General features: G+C 38.7%; 1 protein-coding gene across 1 annotated transcript; it reads left to right on the top strand.

Moving 5' to 3' along the window:
• Positions 1–1487: 1487 nt before the first annotated feature.
• ap3m2 (adaptor related protein complex 3 subunit mu 2) lies at positions 1488–8436 on the top strand. Its single transcript, XM_034148832.1, is given in 10 exon segments — positions 1488–1601; positions 3482–3766; positions 3872–4003; positions 4005–4044; positions 4358–4495; positions 4580–4665; positions 5027–5160; positions 5305–5512; positions 5969–6113; positions 7953–8436. Coding segments are annotated over 9 exon segments (1257 nt in total). The 5' UTR covers positions 1488–1601; positions 3482–3493; the 3' UTR covers positions 8054–8436.
• The last annotated feature ends 5163 nt before the right edge of the window (positions 8437–13599 follow it).

Below are 13599 nucleotides of genomic sequence, written 5' to 3'. Positions count from 1 at the left end.
TTATGGAAATGAATAAACATTTAGTACGGTCAGTATGGTCAGTTTTAGGAGGAAGATATTTTTGACCTTTCCAGGCTGTGTCCACAGGTTTCCCTGATGGACCCCTTTTTTTATTATTGACTCAACTGACCTGGTGACATTTTAAGGATATTTATTTTTCTATCAAATTAAATAACACCAGTACAGAACAACTTATAAACTGTACAATTCAACCAAAGAGTGAACACATTAACCGCAGGAAGTTTGGGTAAAATAAAATAAAATACAGACCCCTTATAAAGCTTTGGCGACCCCTAGTGGGAGTTAGGGACCCCCAGATTGGGAACCAGGTATGCTAAGGTTAAGGTAAATCAATCAATCAATCAATGTTTATTTATATAGCCCAATATCATAAATGTTACATTTGTCTCAGTGGACTTCACAGTTTGTACAGAATATCAGTATGACAATACGACACCCTCTTTCCATCGTACAAGGAAAAACTTCCAGAGAAACCCCACAGTTTAAAGGGGGAAATGGGAGAAACCTCACGGAGAGCAACAGAGGAGGGATCCCTCTCCCAGGACGGACAGACGTGCAATAGATGCCGTGTGTAAATCGAAGAGATAACACATTTTACAGCATAGGTAGACCAAATGTTTGGAAATGCATGTGTCTATAATAAGAAGATGTAAAGTCCTCTGTTCTCTTATTTTAGCATTTTTGTCTGATGTATGTGCTCTCTCAACATTTACTGTGAGGAAATGTTCACTTATTGACACTGGGGGTGGATTGTTTGCAGGTGTGGGGAAACTTTGCTTTAAGGGTGTGAACCGCACATGGAAAAAAGGAGGGACTGCAGACGAGGAGACTTTATTCATTTTGCACCTAGTTTTAATTAATCTATAAAATCTTTGAATATTTTTTAAACAATCAAACAGAGCTTAAATTATTGATCTTTTGCTGCCTCTCAAAGAAAATGTTCATTCATACTTATTTACATTTTAAATACACAGCGGAATTGTCTGGAAGCCATTACAATTTGTTGGATCTAATGTTTTTTTGAAATACTAATGTGATTATGTTAATTGTATCTACCAAGTCAATAATAGATAGGCTACAGATTTGTAAGAACACTGAAAAACAAACAAAATCTAGAAAAAACACATGTTTCCCCCTTCATAATTTCAGAGAGTACATCTTTTATTTACAGTTTGGAATAAATCAAAGACATAAGCTTTAATAGCAGGGTAGTACTCTTCAGTACCTGTGTCTATTTGTTTGATGGGAAGAAACTTCACAAGATGAAATCTGATACTGGAAACAAAATGTCAGACCAGCTACATCTCAGAGCCAATCAGCGTGCAGCTTTACTGGTGTTTACCGTCGCCCTCCCTCCATCGTCCAAGTCACGAGTCACCAGCTTCCGTATTTTCGACCAATGATTCTACTTAGTAGGCGGGATTTCAAACTCTCCCGGGATTCTGATTGGTTCCCTGCACTCTCTACCAGTCCTCCCAACGAGAGCAGCTCCACCTAACGGGAAGCAACGACGGCTGCTTAATCTTTCATTGGGGAAAAAGGGTTGAAAGGCGAGACGAAAACGTACAAAATCGTCCCCGGTAAGTCCTCTTAACATATTGAATCACTCGAGTGACAAGTGGTGATTTTTCAGTGAGGACAGCATCGTTTTCCCCATGTATTTTCATCTCTTTTACCTGGTGACGGGGCTTTTCCTCTGTCATGAGACTGAGGCAGGAGGAGGGTCAGATGTAGCATCTTGTGAGGAGGCCTCCAACTGCTATAAAGATAGCTAGCTAGGTGCTCAGTTTAATGTTAACTCATCATGTTTAATTTCAGATTTAATTACGTGTAAAAGTAATGTTTTCAGGTTTTTGTAGCGCCAAGTTATATCAGGTGCGAACTCGATACGTTGCAGCATATTTAATGAATATTCCGGTGTCATATTTCAGAGACACTTTAATTAAGTTAAAGTAAAGCAACCGTTTTTTAACCGTTTAGTAGTATTTGTAATTTCCGTATGTGTAACGTTAAATGTCCTCCGAACTCAAATGTGAAGACAATTCCTTCATCGGTTTTATTTATTGTTTTATTGTTTAGCTATAAAGTGACTTATTATACGTTATTTATTCTTTATGACTTGTGTTTTGTCTAGAATTGTATTCAATGACAAAATAGAAGTTCTGCTGGTGCCAAAGAAAATAGTGCTATATCTCAGAAACTACAAGAAGCCAAATCAAGTATTGAGTAGGAACTAATAACAAGTTGAATATCAAATATTAAGCACACATGTAGTTTAAAAATATTGATTTTGTAAGGAGACATTTAAAAGACACAACCTAAGTGTGATATATATTTGTTGAACCATTGATTAAAAGTGTGATTTAACATGTTGAGAAATGTCAAAGTTAGATCCTTATTCAAACTATATCTGTGCCATTTAATAAAAAAAAAGTATTTAGAGCAATCACACAGCAGTTGAAGAATATTTCTTTAACATAGTTCATACTGTGTAGTTTTTAGTAAACTCCTTTAAATTAATACATTAAATCCCCTTTAAATTGATCCACAATAGTAAGAGACATGTTTAAAGGTTCACAGGAAGCAGTCATCCACATGTTGCTGTGCATGAGCTTGCACACCCTGTTAGTTTTACTTATTGATACTGTTGAAATATATTAAAGTATGTATTTTTAATCTATTAGCTATATAATTGACATGTAGTGTTGAATGCAGACTTCATTTATGTATCTAGAAAACATGTATGTACATATCTAATATCTAATGTCTAACTATATAATAAACGTGCACATCTGCTCATGAAGAAGGCTCATTGTCTGTCATCCAGAGCGTAAACCCTGCTTTTAACCCCCAAGAAATGTGTCATGTGAGAGGAGGAAGGGCATGGACTCATTGTTTTCACTGTTTCATTCATTCGATTTTTTTGCCGTTAAACTTGAAACGGGTTAAATGTTGTTGTTTGAAAGCTTATTATGAAAATGTAGCAACATATAAATCATTTGTATTGATTGATGTATTGCTCTGTATACAGCAGTGTTATCCTTTCATCACATTGATGATAGGTCTTTGAACTGCTTCAATTTCATTCAACGTGTTTATATTAAAAGTCAAACCTGTATATTTTCTGAAATGGTTGATCAAAGTGTCTGATTTGATAAAGAAATACATCAAACGTGATTAGCAATACTTCTTTGCGATGGTTATTTGTTAGTAGTTTTGACCTTTTGTTTATTTTGGTGATTATGTTTATCAAATTGACAGAATGTACGTATTGTTTAAAACATTTTTTATTGACCTTAAATATATACTAAACATTCAAGTGGTTCTTTGTCATTATTTAATAAAAGCTCACCATCCAAATCACCACAATTAAACCTAAAAGCACTTTCTTACAAAGTATTAAACTTCCTCATCTCATTTGAAATGTTTGAGTTTTCTCTTTTTATCTCCTGCCCGTCAGCCTCCAGCCAAAATGATCCACAGCCTGTTCCTCATCAACTCCTCGGGGGACATTTTCCTGGAGAAGCACTGGAAGAGCGTGGTCAGCCGCTCTGTGTGCGACTACTTCTTCGAGGCCCAGGAACGAGCCACCGAGCCAGAGAACGTCCCTCCGGTGATCCCCACGCCGCACCACTACCTGATCAGTGTGCTCAGGCATCGGATCTACTTTGTGGCCGTCATCCAGAGCGAGGTGCCGCCGCTGTTCGTCATCGAGTTCCTGCACAGAGTCGTCGACACCTTCCAGGTTCCCTTGCATTTTCCAGTAGCTGTTTGTTTAGTTTAAATGACATATATCTGACTTTCATACCCAGTAGTAGTTGTACTCTAAAATACTTTTCTTTGTCCTCAGGATTATTTTGGAGTGTGTACAGAGGCTGCGATTAAGGACAACGTGGTCGTGGTGTATGAACTCCTGGAGGAGATGCTGGATAACGGCTTCCCGCTGGCCACAGAGTCCAACATCCTCAAAGAGCTCATCAAGCCCCCCCACCATCCTCCGCACAATGGTCAACACCATCACAGGTACAATCCATTGGATGACTGTGCATTTCAAATTCAGAAAAGCTTTTCCAAAACAGAGTCGTAAACTTATTTGCATGGGTTTTGCATTATTTGTATTAAATCTGACAATGTCTATGTTACCACCTGGTTTGACTGTTATCAGCAGATTGAATGAACGTTATCAGCCTGCTACACAAACCAGTAGCTTTTATTATCTCTTCATCATGCTGATCACAGACAGGTGGAATCAATACCAGCCAAAAGTCTGTATTAGCGCAGATATTATTCTGTGTGATGTGCTTGTTTTTTTACCTTTGGTGAACGTGTGTTTCAGGCAGCACTAACGTCGGAGAGCAGCTCCCCACAGGCCAGCTGTCGGTGGTGCCATGGCGACGCACCGGAGTCAAATACACCAACAACGAGGCCTACTTTGACGTGGTGGAGGAGATCGATGCTATCATCGATAAATCAGGTACGGCTCTGAACAAACACTTCAGGATATGCAATACTTTGCCTTGGGTCTATTTCTCACATTGACTTCCACCCTCCTCCTCAGGCTCCACCATTACAGCAGAAATTCAGGGAGTTATCGATGCCTGTGTGAAACTGACAGGCATGCCCGACCTCACGCTGTCATTCATGGTGAGTGTCCTCTTATCATCAGAGTCTTTGTATAAATTCAACACATTTACAAACTCACAATCAGACACACGATTTACATTTCATAAATACGCATGTTATTACAGTTTAAATCCAGAGACTATGACATGTATTGCTGGGATGATCACAATACGTTCTCTCAAGACTCTGCTGATTAGTTTTGTTTTAATATCAGTTTATTACAAATATGTTTTGTTCTAACCAAAATGTTATCTAAATGATTTGATGTCGCAGAATACGTCCACATTTACAAAACAGTGGTATATGCAAAAGCAATGGGATGATGTTTGCAGCATGCACATATTATCTTACCTACCCCTTAACCAACCTTGCCCTCTCCCAGAATCCTCGGCTGCTGGATGACGTCAGCTTTCACCCGTGTGTTCGGTTCAAGCGTTGGGAAGCTGAGCGCATCCTCTCCTTCATCCCCCCCGATGGAAACTTCCGGCTGCTCTCGTACCACGTCAGCTCCCAGAAGTCAGTGATTTTCACACCCTTCAGCATAATTATAATCCTGTTTTTTTTTCCAATAGTTGCTCCAATATTAGAATATCACAAAATGTAAACAACACATATGACTGGAGTGTGATTGCAGTTGTTTGTTGTCCTCGTCTCCTCCAGCCTGGTGGCCATCCCGGTGTACGTGAAGCACAACATCAGCTTCAGAGAGGGCAGCTCTCAGGGCCGCTTCGACCTGACTCTGGGCCCCAAGCAGACCATGGGCAAGTCGGTGGAGGCGGTGCTCGTCAGCAGCCAGCTGCCCCGCGGCGTCCTGACCGCAAACCTCAACCCCTCCCAGGGAACATACACCTTCGACCCCGTCACCAAGGTACTGAGGAACTGCTTCTGAATGTGTGTTTATACGCCTAAAGGAAGGACGAAGGGAACGTGTGTATGAACAGGAAGGTGCAGACGTCTCAAAAAGCCTGTGACGAATGCTTTCTCCCTAGCTCTGAACTAGTCATTAAGTCAGAATATGGGACCTTCCTCAATCGTCAGTCAACTTTATTGTCAATCTTTCAGTTTGTGTGTACGAAAATCAAATCGAAATACCGTTTCCCACAATCCCGAATACAAAAAATACAAATATATATATATATAAAAATATGTATATACCTATATATATATACACAATCAACAGACACATTTATACTAATTGTCGAAAAATTCAGTTTTACAATACCTCTCCAGGACTAAAAAGGCAACCATTTGATTTGATGCATATTTGTTCCAAGTTGTAGTGTTCTCATACTGCCATTTGAATGTTGTCTTTATTTTCGTCCAGATGTTGACATGGGATGTTGGAAAGATCAACCCACAGAAGCTCCCCAGCCTGAAGGGCACCATGAGTCTGCAGGCCGGGGCCTCCAAACCCGACGAGAACCCCACCATCAACATCCAGCTGAAGATCCAACAGATGGCCATCTCAGGTACACACACACGCACGCACGCACGCAAACATACACACACACACACACACATATTTTTCATTATTGAGATTAGAAACCAGTATCCATGTTGTTTCAGAGAGTTAGATTACTATGGGAAGAGTAACACATTAGATGTGTTCAAGGCCAGGCATTGAAATATTAGTTAGTCATTAGTTTAATAAGGTGACATGATAAAATAAAAACAACTAACAGTAGAAAAGACATACATATATCACAAGTAGTACACAATTTAAAAATATTCATTAAAATGTTCTATAAATACTGCAGCAACAGAAATATAGATGGATACTACAGTAGCAGAGACATATGTACATAGGATATTATATAAATTACAAATGTGACACATTATTGTAACTAATAATGAATTGTGAATACACACTGAATACCATACATGAGGATAATTTAACCTCAGCCCCCCCCACATGAGAAGCTTCCTTCACATCAGCTGATAACCACCTGACTGTCAGCATGTGACACTGCGGCCACTAGAGGGGGCCAAAGGCATGAATACACCTCACATGACCTCAAAGTACTCAATTGAGCAGGTTCTGATACTCATGAGTGCTACTTTTATTCATTCATTGTTTTCACCTTATGTGATTTGCATTAAACAAAACTTTATGTAATATGCAAAGCCATATTGCTAAAAATGTTATTTCACAACATTGGAAGCAATAGGAAAAGCATGCATTTAGTGATATTAGTATATCGTTTTCTGTGTTTAAAAAAAAAAGTACTTAAATTGAGGCAATCAAAGGTGTGATTTGCAGCCGGATCCTGCTCCATCTGGCATATAGATAGGTTGCATCTCGCCGAAATTGAGCAATAATTAAACTATTTTGAGTGTACCTTCAACATATGCATGGCTTGTTAAACCTGAACATGCATTCTCTATTTGATGCATTTGTTTTTCAATATAGTAGGGAAACAGAAACCAAAATAAAGTCTATAGAGGCGAAGTCCCGCCCATCTACTTCCGACCCATGGGACCTTATTTCGGAAAAATGATGGATTGAAGTCAATGGGGAGAGAAAGATTATCTTTCGATCCCGTTTGAATTGTGCCACGAATTACACATATGATGTTTGTCAATCTTAACAAATCATTTCCATGTCAAAAAAGTCACTGTTTGTCGTAAAACTGTTGAAATATAAGACTATGAAAAATATGCAACTAGAAAGACTACAAATCCCAGAATCCCGGTCCCGCATGCTTTTAATACTTTTCGCCTCATTCTGAAAGAAAGAAGTGAAATGTGCCAACGTGACGGCCGTCTTAGTGTGTGGTGCGAGACGGGAGATGTAGTTCATTGAGCGGTTTCACACAAAAAAAAAGTGTTACTTCACAGTTTTACGACACATTTTTATTTTTTTGACTTGCAAAATTATCTTTTCAATTGACAAACATCATATGTGTAATTCGTGGCACAATTCAAACGGGATCGAAAGATAATCGTTCTCTCCCCATTGACTTCAATACATACTTTTTCCGAAATAAGGTTCCATGGAGGTCCCCTGGACAGGGAGGGACTTCGCCTCTCTATCAAGATTCTGAAAATGCCTTCAGAACAGTCATGTGTGCTAAACAACCCTCTGGTGTTTTACATTTCCCAGAAAATATGATATTTCCCAGTGGAGGAAAAACCTAATAAAGACATCTCTGTAGTTGTTGTGAACATTTTTTATCGCATATCTCTGGTAAATCCAAAATGAGCCACCCGCCATCCTTAAACATTCAAACTAGACTTGTCCAGTAATTGCAAATCAGTTTGTATTGAGAAATGGAAATGGAAAAACTATATTTGATATCCTCCTGCAGGGCTGAAGGTGAACCGACTGGACATGTACGGTGAGAAGTACAAACCTTTCAAAGGCATCAAATACATGACGAAGGCTGGCAAGTTCCAGGTGCGGACATAAAGACTGCTGCTCTGTGACTACTGGACCAAACCACCAGGAGACTGACGGGGGGGTGTGATGGGGGAGTTGGTACATTCCCTGTGTATATGCATTTCAGGATTTGACAGATGGGAGGCTCCATGTAGCAGTTAAGATGGACCGTTGCTCAAAGTCTTTTGAAGTGAAAGTGCTTTAAGTAGTGAGTCAACATGAGATATAAACATTTCCATCGAACCCCGATCATCCTAATTTATACTTCTCTACTTTACATCACCGCTTTTTTCCACTGTTCATTTTTTATCCTGAGCCCAAAACCAAACCCAAGCAGTTACATGAGACGTTTGTTTTTTAATACAGGCTTCTTCAAGTTCAAACATTTCAAACTCTAACAAACAAACAGGGGTCTCTCTGAGGAGAGAGAGAAAACAAAGGAAGAAGATGAAGAGACCCAAGAGAGAGAGCGAGAGACCAGAGAGAGTAGAGAGAGCATGACGAGAGAGAGAGAGAGACGAGAGGAAAAAAGGAATCTCTCTCTCTTCTCCTCTCTCTCTCTCTCTCTCTCTCTCTCTCTCTCTCTCTCTCTCTCTCTCTCTCCGTCTGTCTCTCTCTCTCTCTCTCTCTCTCTCTCTCTCTCTCCCTGTCTCTCCCCCTCTCTCCCTGTCTCTCCCCCCCCCATCTGATGTTGTTGGTTTAAAAGGCCTTTAATTAAAGGATTTCATTTATTGATGGCATGTTCCTGTGGATAAATGTGTGCTTTTTACACTCCAAAAAAAAAATATATTGCATATTGGTCCAATAGGATATCAAAATAGAGCCACCCCTTTAATACATTGAGAAATCATGAGGTTAATAGTATGACAGAAGGCTAGTATTTTCTGTACGATTAATCAATAGCAGTGTGTTTGTGTATAAATAAATCATGAAATACACAAAGTATTTGACTTTAACGTCTAATGAAACTGCTGAAGAGACAAATTTATAAATAAAATTACAGAAATCTAATTTTTACATTCAGTTTACCAATGCGTTTCCACTGGTGCTCAATTATGTCATTTTGTTGCACCTATTCTTCCTCACTGTTATATCTTTCATCTGACAGCGCAGTTGGCCCCACCTACTGCTTATCTCCACAGACCAACAGTTTGTGGATTAAGAACCATAACAAGTAGATTGTATTCAAAGAAAATACATTATTTGCCGATTTTAAGGACATTTGGAAATGTTGATACATAATAATGGAAACCTGACCATTGTCTAACAACACATTATAGTACGTCAAACTAAGTCATGACACTAGTTGTATTTGATTGGGTGGATATGCTGTAACAGCGAATACTGTAAGTTCCTTCCTATAAATCATTCGGACACTTCTAGTCACATGATCTTGCTTTATTTCCCCCAAAAACGTGCTCCTTATTTTTTATACGTTTCTATGTTACCTGTTTGCAACCCACCAATGAAACTTTGAAATATTTCTCATCGTCCTGTCCTTTACATTTGAACGATTCCTTTTGTGTTTGCTTTTATGTTTGTTTTCTTTTGTTTGCGTTACTGTAATGATGAGTCTGCAGCACTGGAGTCAGAACACTGAAATATGAAGTCTTTGTCCCTCCCATCACGCACTTTCACATCTGCCGGTTCTCACATCTCCTTTAACGCAAGTGAGACTGTTAGAGCTGTTTGTTACCATGCCGATTTCTGGGAGATCTTCAGGTACACCTGTGTTATTCTATTATTTATTAAACAAAACAAAATGGCTACTTTCTAGAGTAATGTCTTGTGTGTCTTACTGTCATACAACCTGAATGAAAAGCTTTAACTCTACATTTTTGTATTGAACCACATTAAGATAATATCAGTTCTTGTCCTCAACAAATAGAGATATGTGGCCGTTAGAAATAGTTTAGATCAGGGGTGTCAAACTCAATTTCATCATGGGCCACATTCACATTATGGTTGCACTCAAAGGGCGGTTGTAACTTTAAGACTATATAAAAATACATATATAAATATTGAATATATATAAAAAATTATATTACATTATTGCCTCTGCATTGGATTATTATTGGATAAGGTAATAACTTATCTGCTTATAAATAAGCAGAAGTCTAGGGCAAATAATTGCAAGTCTCTTCAGTGAGAATGTCACAAAATGATTTTTTTTAAAGTCAAATTCTGAGAAAAAAGTCAAATTTGAGATGCATTGTGGGACATGTAGTTCATGGGCAACGTGCTTCTGTACATCGGCATGTAACCGTATAATAAACATATTATATTCTTTGCAAGCTCTTATGGGGCCACAGAAAATGAAGTCGTGGGCCGGATTTGGCCCCCGGGCCTTGAGTTTAACACCCCTGTTTTAGATCCTGTGAATTTGGTGCTTAAAACTCTGGTCCAAATTATATCCCAAACATATTTTAATAATGAGCAGGTACCTCAGAAGAAATGTTGACGGTTTTGCATTTTGTGTTTGCAGGATTTTGTTTGTGTGTTTGTTTAACAGCCTCCAATGGAGTGTTAAAATGGTGTACAAATAAAGATTGATGTGTTATAACTGAGTGATGATAACACTTATTATTGAATGTGGTTCATACTGGGAAATTATATATTGTGTTGCCAGGCATGAATTGCTTTGGAAACGATCACTTTTCTTAGTTTAAGTTCTCAATGTTCGAAACAACATTTTAGATTTATGTTCATTTTATTGTGTATTTTTTTAAATTTTTCAGAAAAGACTAATGTCTGGGTGTTAACATCTGAGAATATCTGATTTACTACAGTGGGATGAAATTGTTGTCCAAGCATTAACGAGTAAAACCACACAAATTGTTTATACCTCGTTCTCACTCTTTAACTTCATTTACTGACCCAGGACAGTAAACCCAGCAAGGACTCATTGGAGCTTCATCAGATTACATTTGCCACCATACCTTCAAAAATACCTTTTAAAACAAAGTGGATCACTGACTGACTAAGCATTGGTCACTAGTGCAAACTTGAGGGCAGATTACTATTGAATACATAATTTTGAGATTATTTTGTCTGCTTTTACCCAAAGAATTTCAATGCATTAACTTTGGAAAAAAGGTTTGCCATATTGTTATGAATTGAAAAGATTATCTCAAAACTATGAGACTGTTTTTTTTTTTCAATGTAATCTCATGCTGAATAATTTAGTTACAAGATTTAAAATGGTGCTTGTGCATGATTCTTTGGGAAGATGTAAGGGTATATCCATCAAATCCTCTTATCGATTAGTTGACAAAATTAAGAGTGATGGTTGATAAAGAATTATAAAATCGGTCAGAAATGAATGTGTATTTTTTTTGTCGCTGTCACTTTCCTACTTTCCCCTATGACTATCCTGCATAACTGTTCTCCTGCAGCTGAGCACGGTGTGGATCAGACCTCACTGTCCTAAAGGCAGCTGAGATACCTGAGCTCTGTCAGCCGGGGTCACTGCAGCCCTTCATCTGAACAGAGCATCCCATGATGTGTGCAGGACAGGAACCTAAAGTATCCTCACCCCTCCCTCATGATGTCACAACATCTGGTCCAAATCCCCCCCCCCCTGTGTATGAAGCCCCCCCCCCCCAAAAAAACATCTCCTTGCTCCTGGCTGGACTCCACTCCATAATTTCCTGATCACTTTAACCCCTCCTAAATATACAGCCCCTCTCTCTCTGTGTATCAGTGGCTTTAAGTCAGAGTTATGTCATTAGGCTACAACTTTCCCCCCTCTCCCCTTCTTTGCACACGTTGACGTTGTTTTGCTTCTTTTTTGTTGTTGTTGCTATATCGTTGAATGCAAGCTTTGGTTTATTGATGTCTTTTTTTAATCCTTTCTGTTAATTTTTGCAAACGCGTTTTAAAGGCTGCAGAGGAATATCGAAACATTTGAGGACTCAATCATCGCGACGGGTGGTACGTTGTCTCTTTAAATTGTTTATATTATGCATTTTAATCCAATGCAAAAGTAAGTAAACTCACTTTGATGTGTTCATTTGCAGACATGTGAGAAACAAAAGTTTCTGAAGTGCATTATTTAGCTACAATTCATACATGAAACAGCTGCGTAAATATTAATGAATGCTTTCACAAAGGGCCGTAATATACCACTGGCTCTGAAACACAGGCTGTCCCGTGGATGAAAATGTAAAGTGTGTATTCACACTCGGGTAAAGTGCAGTTTCTGTCACCTCACAGCAATCAGCCCACTCACAGCCTATTGTGTGTTTGTGTATCCTGATGCAGATACTGTGCATTATCTTAATTTAAATCTATGGATGCCTGTTAGCTTTTATCTGATTGCTCTGAGGTTGGGCTGGCCACGTCAAAAACACGTGGGCTTACAGTAACAGTCACAACAGAGGCACGCACGAGCTCATCCAGGGCTGGACGTTTTTATTAGACCACGTGCGGACGGAGCTGGCAGAGCGCGTGCTGCCTTGGCACTGTCTGCAGTTAAACACCTGAGCTGAGATATGGAAGGAAACAGGAACATATTTAAAGTCTCACATTTATGTCATTTTAAGGCATTGTGTCCTTTTTATTATTTTAGGTTTCTACTTTTTAGTGGACATTTTCCTAACTTCACCTGTAGCCTATGTTTACCCGAATCCATGCTACTCCGCCACGGTGGATATGTTAAACTAGCTTCAACTTTGCAGCAAATACTTCAAACTATAACTTACACCATGGACCCTCATTTGGTAAGGTTTTTGTCCTGAAGTAAGAAGTTTAGTACCATCATTTATACATAATTGTGCAAAATGATTTTGTGGTGAGGAAACAATTGTTGCTATTCTGCTAAAGCTACATTTTTAAGCCTAGGCTGTGTGCAAGCTAGCAAAGCTGCAAACAAGCTAAAAGCTCAAATGATTTATTTTAGTCGGTACATTTCAGTATTTGGGGTATTTGTTTTAAATTACTTTGCTTTATCCTAGAGTTTTGGGGAAGTTACTTGTCTTTTGAATAAGTATTTTTCCTATACAAGAGAACTAGACACATGTGAAAAATGCATTTTAATTCTGACAATAAACTCAAATAAACCCTTAATCTCAAAATTAAGAATGAAAACTCAAAATTCTTAGTTTTATATCAACATTCTTACTTTTTAACTCAGTATGCTGTCTTCATGTGATCCTAACTCAAATTCATTTTTCACATAATCCTCTTCGGTAACGTGTAATTTCATTATGTAAATGTTACTTGGAATAGAAGGTCAACCAAAAACACTATCAACAGTTCATTATAATACAATCAAAGCCAATTTGGTGTTTTTCCGCCTTGAAAGCTCCTGCCAAAGCTGCAAGGCATCATATTTTAAATCAATATTAATTCCCAGGCCTACAGGTTAATTTCAAAATAAATTAAAGTAGCCCAAGTACAGCTTTTACCCTCATTGCTGCTGAGAGGAACATGCTGGGTGCAGGCAGTGAGAGCAGCAGCCAGGAGGACACATGGAGCTTTCTCAGCACAATTCACTTTATTGACGGTTGACTGGAGCGTGTGACCACAAGACAAAGAGGACTTTCCCTGGCATCAACTTATCACCCCCCTCTTTC

The sequence above is a fragment of the Trematomus bernacchii genome, unplaced genomic scaffold, assembly GCF_902827165.1.
Source record: "Trematomus bernacchii unplaced genomic scaffold, fTreBer1.1, whole genome shotgun sequence".
Lineage (NCBI taxonomy): Eukaryota > Metazoa > Chordata > Actinopteri > Perciformes > Nototheniidae > Trematomus > Trematomus bernacchii.
Note: the sequence above shows the minus strand (reverse complement) of the source record. Positions and strands in the feature narration are given on the sequence as shown.